The 19,242-nt window shown below is 42.5% G+C and overlaps 1 protein-coding gene across 9 annotated transcripts in view; it reads left to right on the plus strand.

The window, feature by feature from the left end:
* Positions 1-19,242, plus strand: part of TEAD1 (TEA domain transcription factor 1) — a 267,742-nt gene that overhangs the window by 63,885 nt on the left and 184,615 nt on the right. For 4 of the 9 annotated variants that reach the window (XM_065945223.1, XM_065945224.1, XM_065945227.1 and 1 more), the window contains exon 1: positions 6,308-6,358. The exons of 4 other annotated variants lie outside the window; for them this stretch is intronic. In XM_065945223.1, the coding sequence (XP_065801295.1) occupies positions 6,344-6,358 (15 nt within the window). In that variant the 5' untranslated portion in view covers positions 6,308-6,343. One more of the 9 variants, XM_065945231.1, reaches the window with a different exon arrangement.

The raw sequence follows: 19,242 nt of genomic DNA on the forward strand, positions 1-19,242 counted from the left end.
ACAATCCACCCACATTTGGGCCAGAATTCTGCTTGTTCCATAGACAGCTGAATGGAGTAGAAATAGAATCCTACTTTTGACAGCTACTTTAAAGTCCTGTTTCGGCTCCCTTGTTTATAGATGAGGAAAATTCTTTTGCTAAAGGTTATATTATTGTCCTGTCTTATCTTTCCCAGCAGAAATTAAGTCCTCAGAGTTAGTGTTGACTCATCTCTGTCCCCGTAATTAATGTGTTTTAATTGACTAAATTGACTAAAGAGTTTGACTAAAGAGGCAAGACTAAGCAAAAAAAAAAAAAAAAAGAGAGAGAGAGAGAGAGACAAAGTAATCATGATCTCCATTTAAAAATGTCCTTTGAGTGTCAGTCCTCTCTATTTCAGATCCTCAAATGTCCTTTACCTATAATTTTTTGTGAATGAGTAAGAACAAAACCTAACATTCATGTGAGGACTTTGCTTACTGATTGAGGGTTTCCAGAAACACACAGGCAGGTGTATCTCTTACCTTGACAGTCTTTACTTTCATTTCAGCCTGACCTGGTTGGAGCTGTGAGTAGCTCAAATGTGTACACGTGCCCCAAAGTCAGCTTCATGCTGGAAGTCACTTATGCTCTTCAGTTGGGTCCTGTATTCTTTGCATAGTGGAGTTCCAGAGTGCATGAGCCTTGCTCTTCATAGTTTGCCCAGTAATTAGGAGGGTGGTGGGGGAGTGTAAAGAAAACACCCTTGCTCAGTAGCAAATCTAAAAGTTTGTTCTCCTCTGGGAGGCATGCACCAGACTTGGAGGTATGTGCAGCAGAACAGTTTTAGGGGTGGTGAAGTAATTTATATTGCAGAAACACTTACAGAGGAAATTCAGTACAGGTACCAGCTGCCTTGAAGAAGGGAAAATGGTCTAGGCAAAGAACAGCAATTACCTCCTCTGCCTTTTGGACTGACCCTTCAGTATTAATAAAGATTTATCAGCCTTTAAAGAATGTTTTCTAATTTTAGCCTGAAGAATAGGTGCCTGACGAATTGACCAAACTGCCGTTTAAACTTTTGTTCCTGCAAAGAAGAAAATATTCCCTTGACCTCAAGAGAATTTGAAGAGGCGACGTGTTTAAGGCCCTGTGCTGCTCCTGGCACCTGGGTCTCAGTCTGGGTATTGGATGATGGGCACGGAGCTGTGCCTCTGGAGGGGAGGGGTAGAGATTCTGGAAATAAGCTGTTCACACACACACAAAAGTCTCCCCTTTTCTAATGGAGGAGTAGGAACCTGTCTGGCCATCTGCAGTTGAATTCCCCGCCCCATCCCACCCCTCCTGCTTCCCCCTCCCCCACCTTTTTTTCAGTTTCAAGTTAGAATATCTTTGAGTACTGTCATCCATTGGTATGTGAAGGAGCTGGTTCAATGAGCCCCCATACAAACTAGAATGTGTGGATGTATACTTGTCCTTTTGTGACCTAATTTCGCTTAACATAATGTCCTCAATGTTTATCCTTGTTTTAGTGGATTTCTTTCTTGTTTGAGGATGAATACTCTTCAAGGCCCTATTTTATTTTAACTCCAAGCATGTGTGAAATAGTCACCCAGCAACACATGCATTCATTCTCTACTGCCTTTAATGAGTAGTCATTCATGCAGTTTTCTGGCCACCCATCCATCCTTCTTCACTTTCTCCCTCCCTCTTTGATTACATGTTACCTGCCAGACACTGGGCTAGTGACCCATAAGACAAAGACTACCTCTGTCTGCTCCTCATCCCAAACTTGCCCTCTATGAGGAAGGTGGACTCGGGCAATTACTAGGCAGTGTCAGTGAAACTGTAGTTGTGTGTTTGAAGTTCCATGAGACATATGAGAGGCAACGTAGAGATGACATGAGAGCCAGGCAAGGCTTTGCTGCAGAGGTAGCACTTGAGTTGGCCTCCAAAGTATGTGTGGCAACTGTATAGGTGGCTAAGGGGAGGAAAGACATTTCAGGAAAGAGGACCAGCAGAGCAACAGCTGGGAGACTTGTCTATACTTCACACAATCTAGTTGGGTAGTTATCAGTTTAGACCCTGCAGTCAGGCTGTTCAGATCCTGGCTTTTGTCTCTTAGTTCCCCTGTTTCTAAATGGGAATAATAATAGTACTTTTCGTATAGTGTTGTTATGAGGGCTAAATGCATTGACATAAAAACTGCTTAGAATATGGTCAGGTACAGTATATATACTCTCTAAGTTTTAGCCATTATTGCTACTGAAATGTTTAGAGGAACTTTTAAGTCCTTAGGTCTACCTGAAGTCAGCTATAATCTGTGCCTTGTGTCTGCATTTGGAGGTTGTGAAGACTAGATATGGAGTTTGAGATTGGTTGGGTGGATCCTAGTGGTAAAACAGGGTGCAAGTGTTCACAGGTGCCCGACCTTCAAGCTTTCTTGTGTTTAGGTGCTTGAATATCTCTTGTATCTGAGTTTACTTAAATTTTCTTAAAGAAAGTCAATAATGTATTAAAAATTACAAAATAGAACATAAAAAGTGTAAAATAAAAACCTATAATGTCACCCTCCTAACAGTAACTGTTTTCTTTTTCACTTCTGTAGAAATGTGCGTAAAGTTGTAATTGCATATGTATACACACACATACATATATACACACAACTATGTAGATAATACATATACACACAGTTTTGTATTTTGCTTTTAAAAATTTTGTATTTTTGTATTTTGCTCTGAGTAACTTTCCTTTGTTTGTCTGTACTTTTTGATTTTTCTTGTAAATGAACACACAGTTTTCCTTTGCATTTGTGCTTGGTTTTCTTAATCATTCTGCCATTCATAGTAGTACAGACAATTCTGTAATGTAGATCTTTGTGCTCCTAATTTTTTTCTCCCATGGGATTTTCTCTTAATAAATTTCTAGTGTTAGGATTATTAGGTCAAAGAATTTCAGCCTTTTGAGACTCTTAGTAAGTATAGCCATTTGGATCTTCACATCCCCAATACCTCTAGCATAGTTCCTGGGTTATATTCACTACAGATGTTATTGCTCTTTTAAGGTTTGCTGATTATGAGGTTTAAAATAGCACTTTAAATTTGCTTGAATTTGCCATCCTTTCTCCCTCCTGGTGAAGAGGCATGTATTGTCATATGCTTATTCTCCTGTGTGACTTGTTCACTCATTTCCTTTTCTGGTTATGTTCTTGATATTTTCCAGTACAAATTTGAGTCATTAATTCACCATAAATACTAGCTTTGTGTTAGAAAAAAAATTCGGGTATAAGGGTCCGAACTGTTTCCCTTCCCTGCAGTAGCGAGGGGCTCATCTCTGCCCCTGCATTTCTGGAGAGGGAGAAAGAGGCATCATTGCTTGCTAGGCCAGCTCTGCTGGAGTCCCAGTGGCCAAGAGTCTGGACACTCTCCAGTGACCTTGCTTTTTAGCTGCTTTTTATTGTGAGCAGAAAGATAGAGCACCTGTCCCTTATCTTGACTCTAAAAGTGTGCCGACTTCATTTATTGCCTCTGTCCTACTCCTCAGGTCCCATGCCTGCTGGCCAGCCTAGAGTAGGCAATTTGTTTTCATCTGTCATAGATCAGGGGTTGGAATGGACCTTCTCTGACATTCTTCCTACTCTAGTCCCCTCCATAGTATCCCTGTTAAGACATTGTGCAGCTGCTCCTTGATTATCTCCAGTGATGAGAGGTTCACTCTATCACAAAGACAGACCTTGAACTCAAGGTGAGATAGATCTGAATCTGCATTTTCTATTTTATCTGTGGATGAAAGACTTACTGTTTCTAAACCTTATTTGCTTCATTGTCTGAATAATGGGTATGGTAATATTATATCTCTACCTAATAGAGTTGTAATGAAGATTAGAAGAAATAATAAAAGCAGAGTCTTAAACCCTGTTCCTCACACACAGTAGTGAGGAATAAATGTTAGCTCTGAATATTATTTCCATCTACTACTTCAAGGCATTTCCTTAAATTTTAGCCATTATATTTGATTTTAAGAATCAAAAATATTTTTATACCCATCAATTAGAATTATACTGATTTGGCAAAGAAGCCTTAGCCCCCGTAGTGACTTGGGGTTTGGAGTATATTCTTCTGCCATGGAGGTGTGGCTGGGCATTGTCTTTGAGCTGATTGCAGCTTGAGCCACCTTCCCAGCCGCTATATTGGACAGTGCTGTCATGTATCCAGGCTGACACCGTCTTGGTTTTGAAAGCCTGATTTTACAGACCTCTTGTTTGTCCTTCTTCCTTTTCCTGGCTGGTGTTGCTGCCCTGGCAGCCCCAATAGAGGATAGACAAAAACATTTGAAGGAAATGAAACTCTGTTCCACAGATAAGAGAACTAGTTATCTCTTCTCTCCCACAGAAAATAGTTAGCCCTGTGAAGAGAGGGCTAAGGTAGATGTCATGCTTCCGAGAGCATAGTGATATGCCCTGCCCCACATGCTGCTTTTATTGGTGTTACAGAGTAATCCAGTACCAGGGTGGTCTGGGCATAAGTTAGGCTGTACTGACTCCTTTTATCTCTAGACTTTAGCATTTCTGTATTTTTGCTTTAGCTTGCTGAGACTATAACTGAGGATCTGAGAGCTCCTCCAAGTCTCTTGTGATTTAAGCAGATAACTTTTACCCTTGGGGGAACCAGTGTCACTGGTGTTTCTATAGGTCCATGACCCTCAGGATCGTGATATTTGTCTTTGTCTGAACCAACTCACTGTGCTTTGTAGAGAATAATTTAGTGAGAACTGCCCCCTTTCCCCCCCACCAACATCTTGGTAAGTTCTTTCTATTAATTGTCCATTTCAGTTTTAAAAATAGAATATTAGAGAATGAATTTAAGAAACAGCACTGATGTGATGGTAATGAAGATTTTAAACAGTGGTATCTGAGGAACTGGTTGGAGGGGAGGATTAACAATATTTATAAAGCATATCCTGAGTTACAGATGGTATGTGAAGAAGGGTGATGTTTAAAGTATTTAACAGACAGTGTGGACATCAACGCAGTGGAAACCACTGGAGGCCCCCAGTTATGCCAGGCACTTACCCTGTACTTGTTGGATAGTGAGGAGGTTGGGGGCTCTGGAAGAGGGGCAGGAGCTAAGGGGACAGGCATTCGTCAGGCTTGGGTCCCTGACTCTTTCCAGCCTGTGTGGAAGTGTTTCCAGTATTTTAAACAGGTGCTGGCAGGGGTGGTGTCTGAATCACCTTTGACAGATGTTAAGAAGTGTTGGATCTGTGCCTTGACTGTCTTCCTTCGTCTCAGTGCTGAGGGGACCTTGGTGGTTCTCGCCTGGTGATCTCTTGGTAGGTGCTCAGAATGTTTCACATTAGAATTTAGGGGTGTCTCTTTGGAAAGTACTGAGACACATTGCTTTAATAAAAAAAAACTATAGCGTGACAGGCACCGTCCCTGTCTTTATGAGGCTCCCAATCTGTACCAGTGGCTTCAAGTTTTTCCTGCCCTTGGATTCTTGGAATCTGTTGGAAGTCACTACGAGGATATTTGCCATACAGTGAAAAGTTGGGCAAAATCTAAATGTCGAGCCATGGGAAAATAGTCAAATAATAGTATATCCACGACATGGAATTACTATGCCTCTTGAATTCATGAATACAGAGGATATTTCAGGACTCAGGAAAACGCTGAATGTGAAACCTTAGGTGGACACTAAAGGAACCCCACACAATAGGTAATAATAATAATAATGTTATAGTGCATGAAAATACATTAAAATGCCTTGTTAGCCCTGACTATTATTTGGTGGAGGGCGGTGGTAAAGTTAACGTGTGTTTCTCTTTCCATTCTTTTGGTCACCTGCAGGCATTAACTTTATAATTAGAGCCATCCTATAAATACTATATTTCTAAAATCCAGTTTAGAGTGTTAAAACATTATTTGTACGATCAGCAGCCAAGTATTTTGAATTTAATCAGGGAGAAATACTTTTGAAGGTTGTGTTTGTCGTCTGTAGAGGAAGCTGCTGACTCGGTGGAATAAAAAGTAAGAGCCTAGGTCAGCCTGCTGATGCTGGGGCCCGGCTTCCAGACTGCAGGGGCTCCGAGAGGCCCTAATGTGCTTGTTGAAAGGCCCTCCTTTGCCTCTTATTAATGTCCCTCGCTGAGCCGCGCTCTGCTCTGCCGGCTAACCTTGTCAGAAGGTTACCCGTGGCTCTCCAGGGCGCGTCTAATTTTAAACCCAGAGTGCCGGCCAGTGTGGTGGCGTGGCATTGGGCTGCGGGGACCCTGACACTCCCTGGAAGACACGGCTGGGGAAAGATGAGCCGAGTCCCTGGGTTTTTCTCATCCTCCTGTAAGTGACCAGGCCCGCTGAACAAGCAAAAGAGAGCTGGGATAATAATGAGAGCTTTTATGGTAAAAATCAGGATTATTAAAGATCTTTTAGCAGTGGCAGTGCTGGTGGATAATTGCACGGTGTGGTGTGTTCTGCATGAGTTGTGTGAATTCTGACCGCGAGAGCCCGATGGGGTCCTCTCTTCTGGGAACTCGACTCTGTTTTTTAAAGCAGAATGAAGCTGCCTCTCATTTCACTGTTGATTTGATGCTCCTGTACATTTATAGAGCTCAAATTCTGCTGATAGTAGGCTCCTTCTCTGAAGTTTTTTACTGGTTGGATTGGGAGAGAGCTATTATTTCTTCAAAGCTGAAAAATAAAAGATATAGAATCTTCTTACCTGCATGTCTATCAGCTGCTGTTGGCTGCCAGTAGGATAATCATTTTAAAGATCCCCTCATCCCCCTTTTAAGTATTTGCAGTAGAGTCCTGTTTAGAACACTACTGTACCATTTAATACTTGTAACCCTGATATTTTAACATGAAACAAACATCAGTAACTGCAAAATAATATGATGTTGGGGAACTTTTCTCCATCATAATTAACTTTAAAAAAAGCGAACAGAGAATCCTTTTTTTCTCCCCCATTTGGATTTTTTTTTTTTTTTAATCTTCCTTCTCTTTCAACACCTTCAGGCTGGTAAGGTGCCTATTAGAGTTAGCTGTCTTCTCCTGCCAGGGCATTCACAGCGACTCTCACATGTAAGAGATTACAATGGGAGGCTTCACCCACCTGGTCCACTGCCTGGTCTCTGGTTTACCTGCCCATTGGAAGAAGGGCATCCTTTCCTTGTAGCTGGGTCTCAATCCACCCTCTTATAAAACAGTTGTGAGGAGCCAATTAAAGAGGCCTAGTGTGTGGAGTAAACCAAGATGAAAGCACAATGGATGGAGATTCAATAACCTGCTAACTCCCTGTGGTGATTGAAGTCAACTTTGAAGTACCCAGTCAGGGTCAGACCACATCAAGCCAGAAGTGTTCCTACACAAGGGTAGCGTGAGAGTTATCTGTAATTTTATTTTAAGGGAAAAAAAAAAAATGCATACATGCTTTTTATTGACCTTTTAATTTTTGAAGATCTGTCCCTCCTTCTCTAGGCATAATTAGCTCTGTCATGTTTGGATGAAGTTTTGGGAAAATTAGAGCTGAGTAATATCAGGAATTGTTGAATGGGAATACTTGTTGAAATCTTTATTGACCCAAATCTGACTTTTCTAAATAGTATTAAATAAGAAAATTAAAAAACCCACCCCCCTTCTTACCTTAAAATAATGTTTTTAAAAGCACGTGTAAAGTAGTTAAGTATAGTATAAATATGAGCTACTCTGGCTTGGATGCTAAATAAATGAGTTATTGCAGGGGCTGCAGTGGTGATGTTAAAAGAGTGTACTTAAGAATATAAAGTACATTTTATAAAACCCAGTTCCTCTTCAACTCAGATGCAAATGTCTGCTTTTCTTCTCCTGGTTTTCTCTTTCTCGCCTCTTCCCTTCTGCACTTGGCCTGCACGCCTTCCTGGTGTAGGCCTGCTGTTATTTTTGTGGTAACCTGACACTTTGGCCAGTGACTGCAGCCCCCAGGCCCCTGGGGGGTGAACTGGCTGTGAGCTGAAAAGCCGGCTCCCGATCTGATGATCCAATGTCCCAGTGTCCCAGGCGGAGCAGCTGCTGCATCAGGGCTGGGGGCCAGCAGGGCTGGGGGCTGGGGGCTCCGGGTCGTGATGTCACAGACTGTGGAGGAAGGGTGTGTGTCACAGTTCAGACCTCAGGTTGTGGCTTCTTAGGTCATAGGCCCTACTTTGAGTTGGAGGTCCAGCAGAGGCTAGCTAGTCAGGGGTTCTGGAGACTGGAGGAAGGTTTTGAAACTATTGTGTTTTATTATTGCATTCTGTGGGTCTCATCTAGACTATGCCTGAGGCTGTCTTTGTGATTCCTTAGACAAGGATGAATTTCTTAATAGTCATGAAGATTGTATTAATATTTTATGTTAAACTAATTTTATCTCGCTGGGGTAGGGAATGAGGTACAGAAATGAATGGGACAGAGACCCTAAAATGTGCATTGTAGCAGAAATGACAGATATATAAGCAGTAACTATTAATTATAGTTGTGTTCATTTGTTCAACAATTAGCTGAGGACCTGCATTGTGCCAGGCACAGTTCTCAGCCGTGTGTGCACAAATACCCACTGATCTGTAAGCATACAGATGAGTACCGTATGTAATGACTGCCGAGGATTGAGACATCTGTACTTGTATGGATCATTTAATCTTGCAGCAGGTAGGTAATGTTAATTCCCATTTTGCATGCATGCACATACACACGTCACCCTGAGACATAGCTAACAAGTGGAGAGCTCACAATGAAAACCTCTGGGATTCTGAAACCGTATGTATCCTTTATACGTACATATTTTTTAACTGGCCATGTAGACACTCTCCAGATGCACAGTGTCCTCTCTAGAATGGTAGGAGTGCCCACAAGGAAAGCATTTAGCAAAAAAAAAATTTTTTTTAAGTTCCAGCAATTCATCTGGTATTGAGAGGTACTAAACATAGGAATGTCAAAGAGCTTACTGATCAGCTGGAGATAGTATCTTAAGAGAAATTTTGATGAACCATAACCATAATATCTTAAGAGAAATTTTGATGAACCAGTATGGTGTTAGAAGTTCATTTGAGGTGCTTTGAGGACATGGAAGTGACTTCTAGTGGAGAAAGTTGTCAAGGTTTCCCGGAGGAGAGGTTGGTGACTTTGGTCTTGAAAGGACCGGTAGACATTCTTTAGATGGAATTGCTGGTGAGACAAGCAGCTGAGCAGAAGGACTCAGGTGGCTGAGGGGGTGAAGCAGGCAGCCTGCTGTGTCTGGGCACCTTGGAGTTGGTCCCTAGCTATGGGGGACTGACTGCACAGATGCCTGCAAAGCAGGCTAGTGGCAGGTGGTGAGGGCTGTGGGTGTCCTGCTATGCATTGGTTTCTGGACGGGGTGGGCATCTACTGAAAGATTTAAAATGAGTGTAGGATGAAAGCCATATTTGCATTCTGGGACAACTTCTCTGGCTGTAGATTAGCAGAGGAGAAGCTGGCTAAAAATACATGAGCTGGGGATTCTGATTCAGTACTTCTGGTATCATGGCTGAGATCGATATTCTTAAGAAGCCACCTACATCATCCTAGTGTACTTCCAGGCTTGGGAACCTGGCAGGATCAACTTGTTGGTAGTGGTGTCATTGTGGGGGTGTAGGGGACAGCCCAGTTCAGAGAGGGGTGATGAGGTCCTGCCTGTGAGACAGGAGCAAAGTTAGTGGGCTGGGGAGGAGCAGAGGGGATGCAGTTGAGAGATGAAGGGCCAACCGGACATTCTTGGTGATGAGTTGCAGGGAGAGGGATGGGAGAAGCTTGAGATGATGGCTTTCCTTTGGGTGCTGATTCAGCCAGGTTCTCTGAGTAGAAGGATCGCTCAGAGTGGGGCTGAGGGATTGGGTTCCCTCTCCCCGGGCCTGGAACATCCTTTTTGGATTTTCTTGGGCGCTTTTAGAGAATATGGTTAATATACAGAAGTGATCTTTAAGGTGTCCATGTTGGTGTGCCAGGTCTGTGTGTACGTGAGGTTTGCTTTGCTTTGCCTTTGGGCCTTTTGGCCTCTGAAGTCTCCCCTGGAAGTAAAGTCATCATTAGTCATTTGGACCGAGGGGCCATCCACATTGTGAATGTCCGAGACTGGAAGAGCTTTAGTGCAAGTCATAGATATAACTGGAAATGGGTTGCATTTTGATTAGAGAGAGGAGTTCTTTCTTCCTCTATCAGGGTTAGCAGAATTTGCAGGAGGAAGAGATCCTAGAAGGAAATACATATCCATCTCCTTTATTATTATCATTATTATTTTTTTTTCCCTGAAAACTCGTCATGTGTGTATGTATGTATGAATGGGCATGTGTGCAAACGCACATGCGCAAGCTTGCAGAAGTGCTGCTGGGGAGGTGCAGAAATATTGATTGTGTCTCTGCCTGGGGGCCTTCTGTCCCCACTACATTCCCTTGATACGCTTATGGACTGCTTAGGGCTGGTGTTGTGCACCCAGTAGGGGCTCAAGTAATATTGGTTAATTTGAAAGACTGGTGTATTGTCTAAGGGGGAATAATGCTTATTCTGCCTCAGCTGGTTTCCTGCCAAGAATCTTTCTCCTGTAGAGGTTGCACTGGGTATAAAACAAGGGTTTCGATTTGGGGGGCAGGACGAGACTTTTTCTGGCCCCTGAGTTTGCATCCCTCTCAGTGTAAGACCAGGGTGGCAGCTGCTCCATCCCTGTGTCATCCATGAAATGGCAGGTTCCTCTTTGGAGGGCTGGGGACTCCGTTGTGTCAGCTACCCTGGGAACGGGTGGACGTTTGTGAACAAGCCGTGTCGTACATTTTTGGTTCATTGATATACTTGCTCACATTCCCATTAGCCAGCATTTGAACATGGGCCATTCACACATGTGTGTGTCACTGTGAGCATAGTGTCCTAGTCCTCACACTGAGATCAGGATGACTGCGCTGTCAGCGAGGGACGTGGAGTGCTCCACGACCAAGTCGCAGAGGGTTTATTGGAAGAGCTGAGACTGGGCACAGAGCGAAGTTAATCCTGTGACTCTGGACTGCTTAAGCAAGCACACCTGTATAAACTGTCACTGTCTGTTTGTGCATTAAAAGTTTTTTTTATAAATTTGGAATGCTTAAGGGGTATGTCACATGGGAACACCTGAATTTGTCTAGAGAACTCTTTTGGTTTTGAACCTCACTGAAAATGCTTTGGATTAAAAAGTTCGGATTCTAAATTTATAAAGTTACCCATTCTTCATCCTTTATTCCCCCAAACACATACCATACACTAACATACATACTCCTTTAAAAGTTGCTTATACACTCCTGATGTTGCTGGGATTTTCTTGTTGCCTTTGTATGAAACAGCTCAAACTTTTTTTTTTTTTGTAAATTTTATATTAGAGTATAGCAGATTAAAAATGTTGTGATAATTTCAGGTGCAAAGGAAAGTGATTTAGCCATGCATATGCATGTATCCATTCTCTCCCATACATATACATGTATCTATTCTCCCCTAAACTCCCCTCCCATCCAGGCTGGCACATAACATTGAGCAGAGTTCCCTGTGCTGCATAGTAGAACTTTGTTGATTATCCATTTTAAATATAGCAGACTGTGCATGTCAGTCTCAAAGTCCCTATCTGTCTCTTCCCCTGATTCATCTCCCCTGGTAGCCATAAATTCTTTTAAGTCTGTGAGTCTGTTTCTGTTTTGTAAATAAGTTCTTTATATCATTTCTTTTTAGATTCCTCATATTATTTGCATCTTTTCTTTTAAATACCTTTAGTTTTCTTATGTCAGTAATATATGATATTTCTCTTTCTCTGTCTGACTCCACTCAGTCTGACAGTTTCTAAATTCATCCATGTTGCTGTAAGTGACATTATTTCATTCTTTTAATGACTGAGTAATATTCCATTGCATATATGTACATCTTCTTTATCCATTCCTCTGTCGATGAACATTTAAGTTGCTTCCATGTCTTGTCTGCTGTAAACAGTGCTGTACTGAACATTGGGGTGCTTGTCCCCTTTCAGACCATGTTTTTCTCCACATACATGCCCAGGAGTCACCTGCAATGTGGGAGACCTGGGTTTGATCCCTGGGTTGGGAAGCTCCCCTGGAGGAGGGCATGGTAACCCACTCCAGTATTTTTGCCTGGAGAATTTCAGTGGACAGAGGAGCCTGGTGGGCTCCAGTCCCTGGGGTTGTTGCAAAGAGTCGGACACGACTGAGTGACTAAGCCCAGCACAGCACATGCCCAGGAGTAGAATTGCAGGGTCACACGGTAGCTCTGTTTTTAGTTTTTTAAGGATCCTTCACACTGTTCTCCGTAGTGGTTATACCAATTTACGTTCCTACCAGCAGTGTGGGAGGGTTGTCTTTTCTCCATGCCCTCTCCAGCATTTGTTTGTGGATTTTTTGATGATAGCCATTTTGAGTTGTGTGAGCTGTTATCTCACTGTAGTTTTGATTTGCATTTCTGTAATAATGAGTGATGTTGAGCATCTTTTTGTGTGCCTGTTGCCCATCTGTATGTCCTCTTTGGAGAAATGGAGAAAGGTTTTCTGCTTTTTTTTTTTTTTTTTGATTGGGTGAAACAGCCCAAACTTTTTGTTGCTAAGTGTCTGGTCCCTTGTGATTCGACTCAGTTTACTTTTCTATTTTGTGCTTTGTCCTTTCTTCACCATATCCTTTCCACAGATACCCTTCTCAGTGTAGGCTTCTGTGAGCTTTTTCATAATAGGCTGGGTAAATCCTACTTAGGCTTCAACACCAGCCTAAGCACCACCTCCCATGAGGCCCTTGTTGACCAGAGAGACAGAATCAGCTCCTATTTCTGTGCTCCAGAAGCCCTTGATTTATTCCTTTTTTGCCATGTTATATTCATGCACTTGTTCATTCCTTTATTCACCCATGGGCTCATTATTTTAGGCATCCATCGGGTCATTATTTTGGGGGAACATTGACTGTGTGCCATAGCTTCATTAAATGCCAAGGATATGCCAAGGAAACGCCAAGGAAAAAGACTGCAGGCATGGGCCTAAGCCTTAAAGATCTTACAAACAAGATTGATTTGCCACAAGGACAGGATCATTCCTATGCAGTGAGTGAGGGGTTCCATTTGTCCTGAGAGCAAAGGTGCTTCCCGCAGGAACATGGAGGGAGTGGGAGGGTGAAGGCCGGTCAGGCTTCCCAGCCAGGGGCTCGAAGGATAATTAACCTACTTCTCTGTCTCCCTGCTGGAAGGGTGTGTGCCGTGAGGGCAGGAGGGGAGCATGCTTATTTTATCTCTCTAGTGCCTGGCACATGAGTTGGGGAGGTGTGGGGTGGGGGGTTTCTGTAAATCTTTAATCATATTGAGTTGAAACAGATAATAAAAAGACAACGGAAATAATTTCCCCTTTGTGATGCTATCCTGTCTTGTTTCAGGATTGATCTAAGGCAGCTTGCAAGTAAAATAGCATACGTTAAAAAGTAGGGGAAAAAGGAAGAAAAAGAAGAGAATTGAGGTAGGGACCTAATGTGGGTTTGGGGATAAAACCAAACTTGCTGACCACATGACCTCTGGGCTTTCTCTGAGGAAGCTGCCAGTAGGGCGCAGTGCTCTTTCTTTGGCAGCCAGTGAGGACGCCTGGTTGGGTGAACATGAGGTGAAAAGCACGTGGTGTTTTGTTGGTTACTGAACTTTCCTTTGGGACCTTTGTAGAGAGCATTCTGTGTGATGTGATGAAGGACACACTCCTTGGAGTACATCCAGTGACTAATTCATGCAATATTTCTGAGTATGCTGATGGCGTCACATAAAAGCATAATTCAGTTAAAGTTTATCTGGAGCTTTTGGGATATACTTTTTCTAAGTTAACTGTGGAATCCCTACGGATGAAATGGAATAGCAACAGAAATGGTTAGTTCTACCTTCTGTTCTGTCTTGTCCCTCATTAATCCAGTGTTCTGGTTCCACATACCACTACCCTCGGTCCTAAAGTTCACATAAACTATTTCTGCTTTCAAGGTGTTTTATGATCAAGCGTTGGGACTCAGAAAATATTCATGTATGACATGAGATCAGTCTGTGATCAGATATATTAGAAGTGAGTATTTAAAGATGGTCCAGCCGTCACTCATACAAAAATGTAAAATTCTGATTTGTGATGGTTGAGAGGATGGAAAGGAACAAAATTTGTTATCATGCATTAGGTTTTGGTTACCCTAAGTTGGGGCTTCCCTGATGGCTCAGAAGGTAAAGAACCTACCTGCAATGCAGGAGATCCGGGTTTGATCCCTGAGTTGGGAAGATTCCCCTGAAGAAGTGAATGGCTACCCACTCCAGTATTCTTGCCTGGAAAACGCTGCGGACAGAGGAGCCTGGAGGGCCACAGTCCATGGGGTTGCAAAGAGTCAGACACGACTGAGTGACTAATCCTACTCTAAGTTGGCAGGAAAGAGCAGTTTTTTCCTTCTGGGCATATTGGAGTCTAGCTTTTGGATTCTTTGATGTGGTGCTGTTGATATTCATATGGATCGCTTGGATCTTTACAGAGCATTTGAATGCCAGTGTACCTAGTCAAAGACCCAGAGCAGGGCTTGGACCGCACAGTTCAGCGCTTTTGAATGCCATCTTGTTCCAATTTTCATTGTTGATTGGCTTATGTCCCAACCAGAAGTGACCTGTGGATTTACTTGTTCCTACTTTTCCCCCATCATGCTATAGAATAATCCAGGGTAGATGGAGGCATGGCCACAATGGGAGAAGCAATCCTAAGTCATAAAAACTGGAGAAGGCAGCCCAGGACTGTTTCTTTTTGTGGAGTGAGGAGGGCCACTTATGATGCAGCCGAACTAGGATTTCTCAGCAGCTGAAGGAGCTGCGTCTGGGCAGGTCAGCTGCTCTGTCTGGTCAGTTCAGAGCCAACATACCACTACTTTGGCTGGCAGTGAGCTGGTAACACTGAGTGAGTCTCCGCTAGGTTTTGTAAGAAATATGACTCCCCAGGCATGACCTATAGACTTGCCACCCAAGGACCAGCACCTTGATGGCATTTGTAGGCATGCCCTCTGGCAGGGGGCTGAGATGGGCCCTTTTGAAATACTTCTTAGGGTCTGACCAAATGTAGTGTATGTATTTATGTGGTGTGTTGGTAGTTTTTAAAGTATGAACTGTATACTTGTGATTTGTAATTTGTCCTCATTGTCGTTTAAGATGCTAAGGTGCATCTTACCAACTAAGAAATTAATGTTATCTGTAACTTAGTGACTTACGAGTATTATTTTCCTAGTAGTAGTTTTCTTTGTTTTTAGTAAACATCAGGATTGATGAGTCTGTTTTAAATGTGTGTTCACTCTACAGACCTATTGGAATGAAGGAGTTAGTTTGGGGGTTTTCTTTGACTGTTATTACTCTTAAGAAAGGGCTTAAAAGAGCGTCTTCCTTTTGAAATGCTACTTACGGCCAACTGTTGTGGCAGTTTTTCTTTTTCTCCTCTTAGATCATTAAAGAAGCTTCTGTTTTTGACTTTGCTATGTGTTTGCCAAGGTTAAAGAGCCCACCTTCCAGGGATACATGACTCAGGCTACAGGTCTTGTCATCCAGCTCGCGCTCCCCTTACAAGTGCACTGTCTTAATAGCAAGTCTTCACTTGGAATGCTCACGTGGCATAGACTGAGTGTACGTGCCTTGTTTTTTTAAGAAGTCTGCTGATGAAGGAGAGCCGTGGTGGTAAAGGGGAAAGGAACAGAAGAGGAATTTCTGCCCTCAATGGCTAACGGATTCCTTAAGCGGATGGGGAGGGTGATTCCTTTAAAGGCTGGTAATACAGAACTACATAGCGTGACATCAATCAGAGCCTTTCTCGAGTTGTCACCTGGGCAGGTTCTTGGGGCTGATGGAGCAGAGGATTAATCAAGGAATCTCAGGAGGGTAATACTAAGTTCTCTGATGGGGTGCTCAGCACTGGGGTCTTGGTGAAGAGGTATTGGCTTGTTGATGGATCCTGTTGGTATAGAAGTGATTTTCGAAAATGAGAGGGAGTAATTGCATGCTTCTTCCTGCTGAAATTAGAGGGAACTATTGGCAATAGGAGTATATGACACTAAGGCTCACTGGCTGCTATTGACTACACGGCAGATGTTCCATCTCTCTGGCTGCCTTCAAAATCCAGGCTGCCACTCTTCACTTGTATTTCGCAGGCCACTTGTGGGCAAGTTTGGCTAGTGTCTGAAATGGAAGGAAAAGAAAAAACATGTTCCATTTACATATGCAAACGCGATTAACCATCATTAGTGCCTGACATTCCTCCCAAGTACCCAGGGAAGTGAGTCAGTGTCATAACTATTCATTAGGAATTAATTAGACTGTGCTTGATGGTGTCAGTTGTGGACAGAGCTGAGAATTCAGCACTGCCTACATTCTCTCCCATTGGAATCCAGCCTCCAGCTCACTGTCTAATGAGGGTGGAGTTTGCGTCTGATGCTCCTATGGAACATGCATTCTGTCTGGAGCAATCACTGTTAAGTATACATGACTTTGGTCAACTTATTTAGAAGTGCTTTTTTCCTAGTTTTGTTACTGAAGGGCAGCGTTTCTCTTTTAAGGAAAATTTGGCCACTCACTAAGATCATAGCGATCTTTGAGCCATCAAATACTTGGTTGAGCTGTCTACTACAAATGTCATTCCAACTACTTTTCTTTTTTTTAAATCCTAAAATGGCTCCCACTTGTGCCTCCTTCCACATTCTCCTGAGCACTTAGGATCTTTTTTTCCCCTTTCTTCTCAGTGCCACTCCCTATATATTGCCTTTTTCATTCATCTATGCAATTAAACTTGCTTTGCTAGCATTTTTTACTTCTTTGGATTTCTTTTTGCTCACTACTTGGCTTCCTATTTTCAGATCCTCACTACTTAGCTGTCAGGTTCTGGATCTCATCTTTTCCAGTGATCAAATGAAAAGGGAAGGAGATAAGGTCAAATATTGCATCTCAGAAACTACTATTCCACTCAAAATAAGGTTTATTTGTTGTAGAAGAAGCTTACCTCCCAGAAGACCCAGACCGTATCTGTCCCTTTGACACAGAAGGCTCTTGGTTGTTTGAAATCATGATTAGTAAATAAGAAATTGAATCAGACAGCCAACTCTTGGTTATCCAGGCAATGCTTGGCATGACTCTGTCCTCTTACATCTTCCTGATTTGCTGATTTCCTTTGGTTTCTCACCAGTCATTAGAACCTTGACCAGAGTCAGGGTGAGGAATGGGAAAGGAGCTGAAACTGTGCCCCTTCTCATGGAAAGCTTGGGTGATAAATTCATTGACATTGTTACCCGAAGAGTGTTCCCATCATTTGTTTGTTGGTTCATTCTTTATTTCTTTGTATATTTATTATGCCAGGTACTGTGCTAGCACAGGGGATACTGTCGTGATTCTTGTAATCCCTGCCCTCACAGACATTGGGGTATGGATGGGAGAAGTGATAACAAGCCAACTTAAACTAAATTCTGTTATAAGTAGTCTATGGAAACACAGATGATGGATGATGAATGATGAAGTTGGTATCCTTCAGGGTTAGTGGTGGAAACTGAGGCACATGGTGGGTACTGTGTGGTCCTGGGTTACTCAGAGGGAGGCAGAGTCCCAACTTCCAGTCCAGTTCTTTTCTTGGTGCCTCATAGAGTATAAATACATTGACTAAAATAAGCTGTATGGACTATTTTTTTTTTTAGATCCTCATGTTCAGTGACATTTCTTAATCATGAGGGTTAGTTATAACTTATCCTTTTATTTAAGAGCTCTTAAATCACCCATAAGTGAGATGCTTACATTCTGAGAGACTCACAGGAATTAACATGAAAGGAGCAGCAATTCCTGTGTCATGCCGCTTATGCATACGTCCCTTGATTACAGTTGGTGTCAGAAGCACCTGCATTTGATTATCTAACTTCCTTCTTCCCCTAGATTTTTATATTAAAATATGCATTGGTTGAAAGTGCTGCATGCTAAGTCGCTTCAGTTGTGTTCCACTCATTGCAACCCTACGGACTGTAGCCTGCCAGATTCCTCTGTTCATGGGATTCTTCAGGCAAGAATGCTGGAGTGGGTTGCCCTTTCCTCCCCCAAGAAGATCTTTCCGATCCAGAGATTGAACCCAAGTCTCCATTCTGTATCTCCTGCATTGCAGGTGAATTCTCTACTGGGGAAGTCATTGGGGAAAGCCCATTGGTTAAATATATGTGGGTTGAGAATATATAATGTCATTCCAGTGTGCTCATGTTACCTGTCTTGAAGAGTCAGTGGGTAATCGTGAAAGAGTGATTCATTTAGGGAGTGTTGCTGTTGGAGCGGTGAGCAGGGTCTGGTAACATTTCTTTTTGGAGCTTATTCTAGTGTGGCTGGAAAAATTTCAGGAAAGAATGGAGCTTTTAGGAAAGCATTGATGATGGAGACTGAGGCACATGGAGGCTACGTGATACACACTATATTTTCAATAAAGAGGAGTTCCCTCCTCTCTCTCTTTTTAGACATTCATTTAGGTTTAAGATTATCCCCCTAAACCAAACCTCCCAGAAATAAATATGAAAACTATTGAATGTGTGTGTTAGAAGTCCAGGTGTTTATTAGCTATTTAAATTTTCTGTTCAGGCAACTGAAGACCTCAAGAAGAGGATCTTCCAAATTTATTTTCCAACGAGACCCTTCATTTATTTACCATCCCATTATCAGTTGGTGTTTGGGGATCACTAGGTCCATACCACTGTCTAGAGATGATAGACTTGAAAACATCTTCTGTTCATGGTTTTTCAGATGGTAGAACACCTTCACTCGTTATCTCACAAAAAATGGCAGCTCCATGGAGTAGGGTCTCATGATCTCAATGATTTCCTGCATTGGGATTGCATTTATTATTTTCATTTTATAAATTAAAACCTGAGTTTCTAGAGATTAACCTATTTAGTCTGGGCTGCATGGCTAATAGGTGAGGTAGGTTTGATATCCAGATCTGTTTGAATCTTAATAACATACCCACCCACCCCACCCCCCGATACTGTGTTCTTCATTTACTGGAGTGAGAGTTGACGCCCTTGCTCAGTGGATGTATGAGGAGGAGAGGACATCAACTCTGCAGACACAGATATTCTATTTGTCATTCACCTGATTAGATCTTGTTGATAATAAGCAGGTACTTGTTACTGTACATTCAGAAGCCAGGTAGATTGGGTGGAAGTTAACTAATTCCACACATTTTGGAGATACTCTTAATGTGAGGCTGATTCTCTCAGAGCCACTGGATACAAGGATGGTTTCCAGGATGAGGTGGATTTTG

Source organism: Muntiacus reevesi, chromosome 9 (genome assembly GCF_963930625.1).
Source record: "Muntiacus reevesi chromosome 9, mMunRee1.1, whole genome shotgun sequence".
Taxonomy (NCBI): Eukaryota; Metazoa; Chordata; class Mammalia; order Artiodactyla; family Cervidae; genus Muntiacus; species Muntiacus reevesi.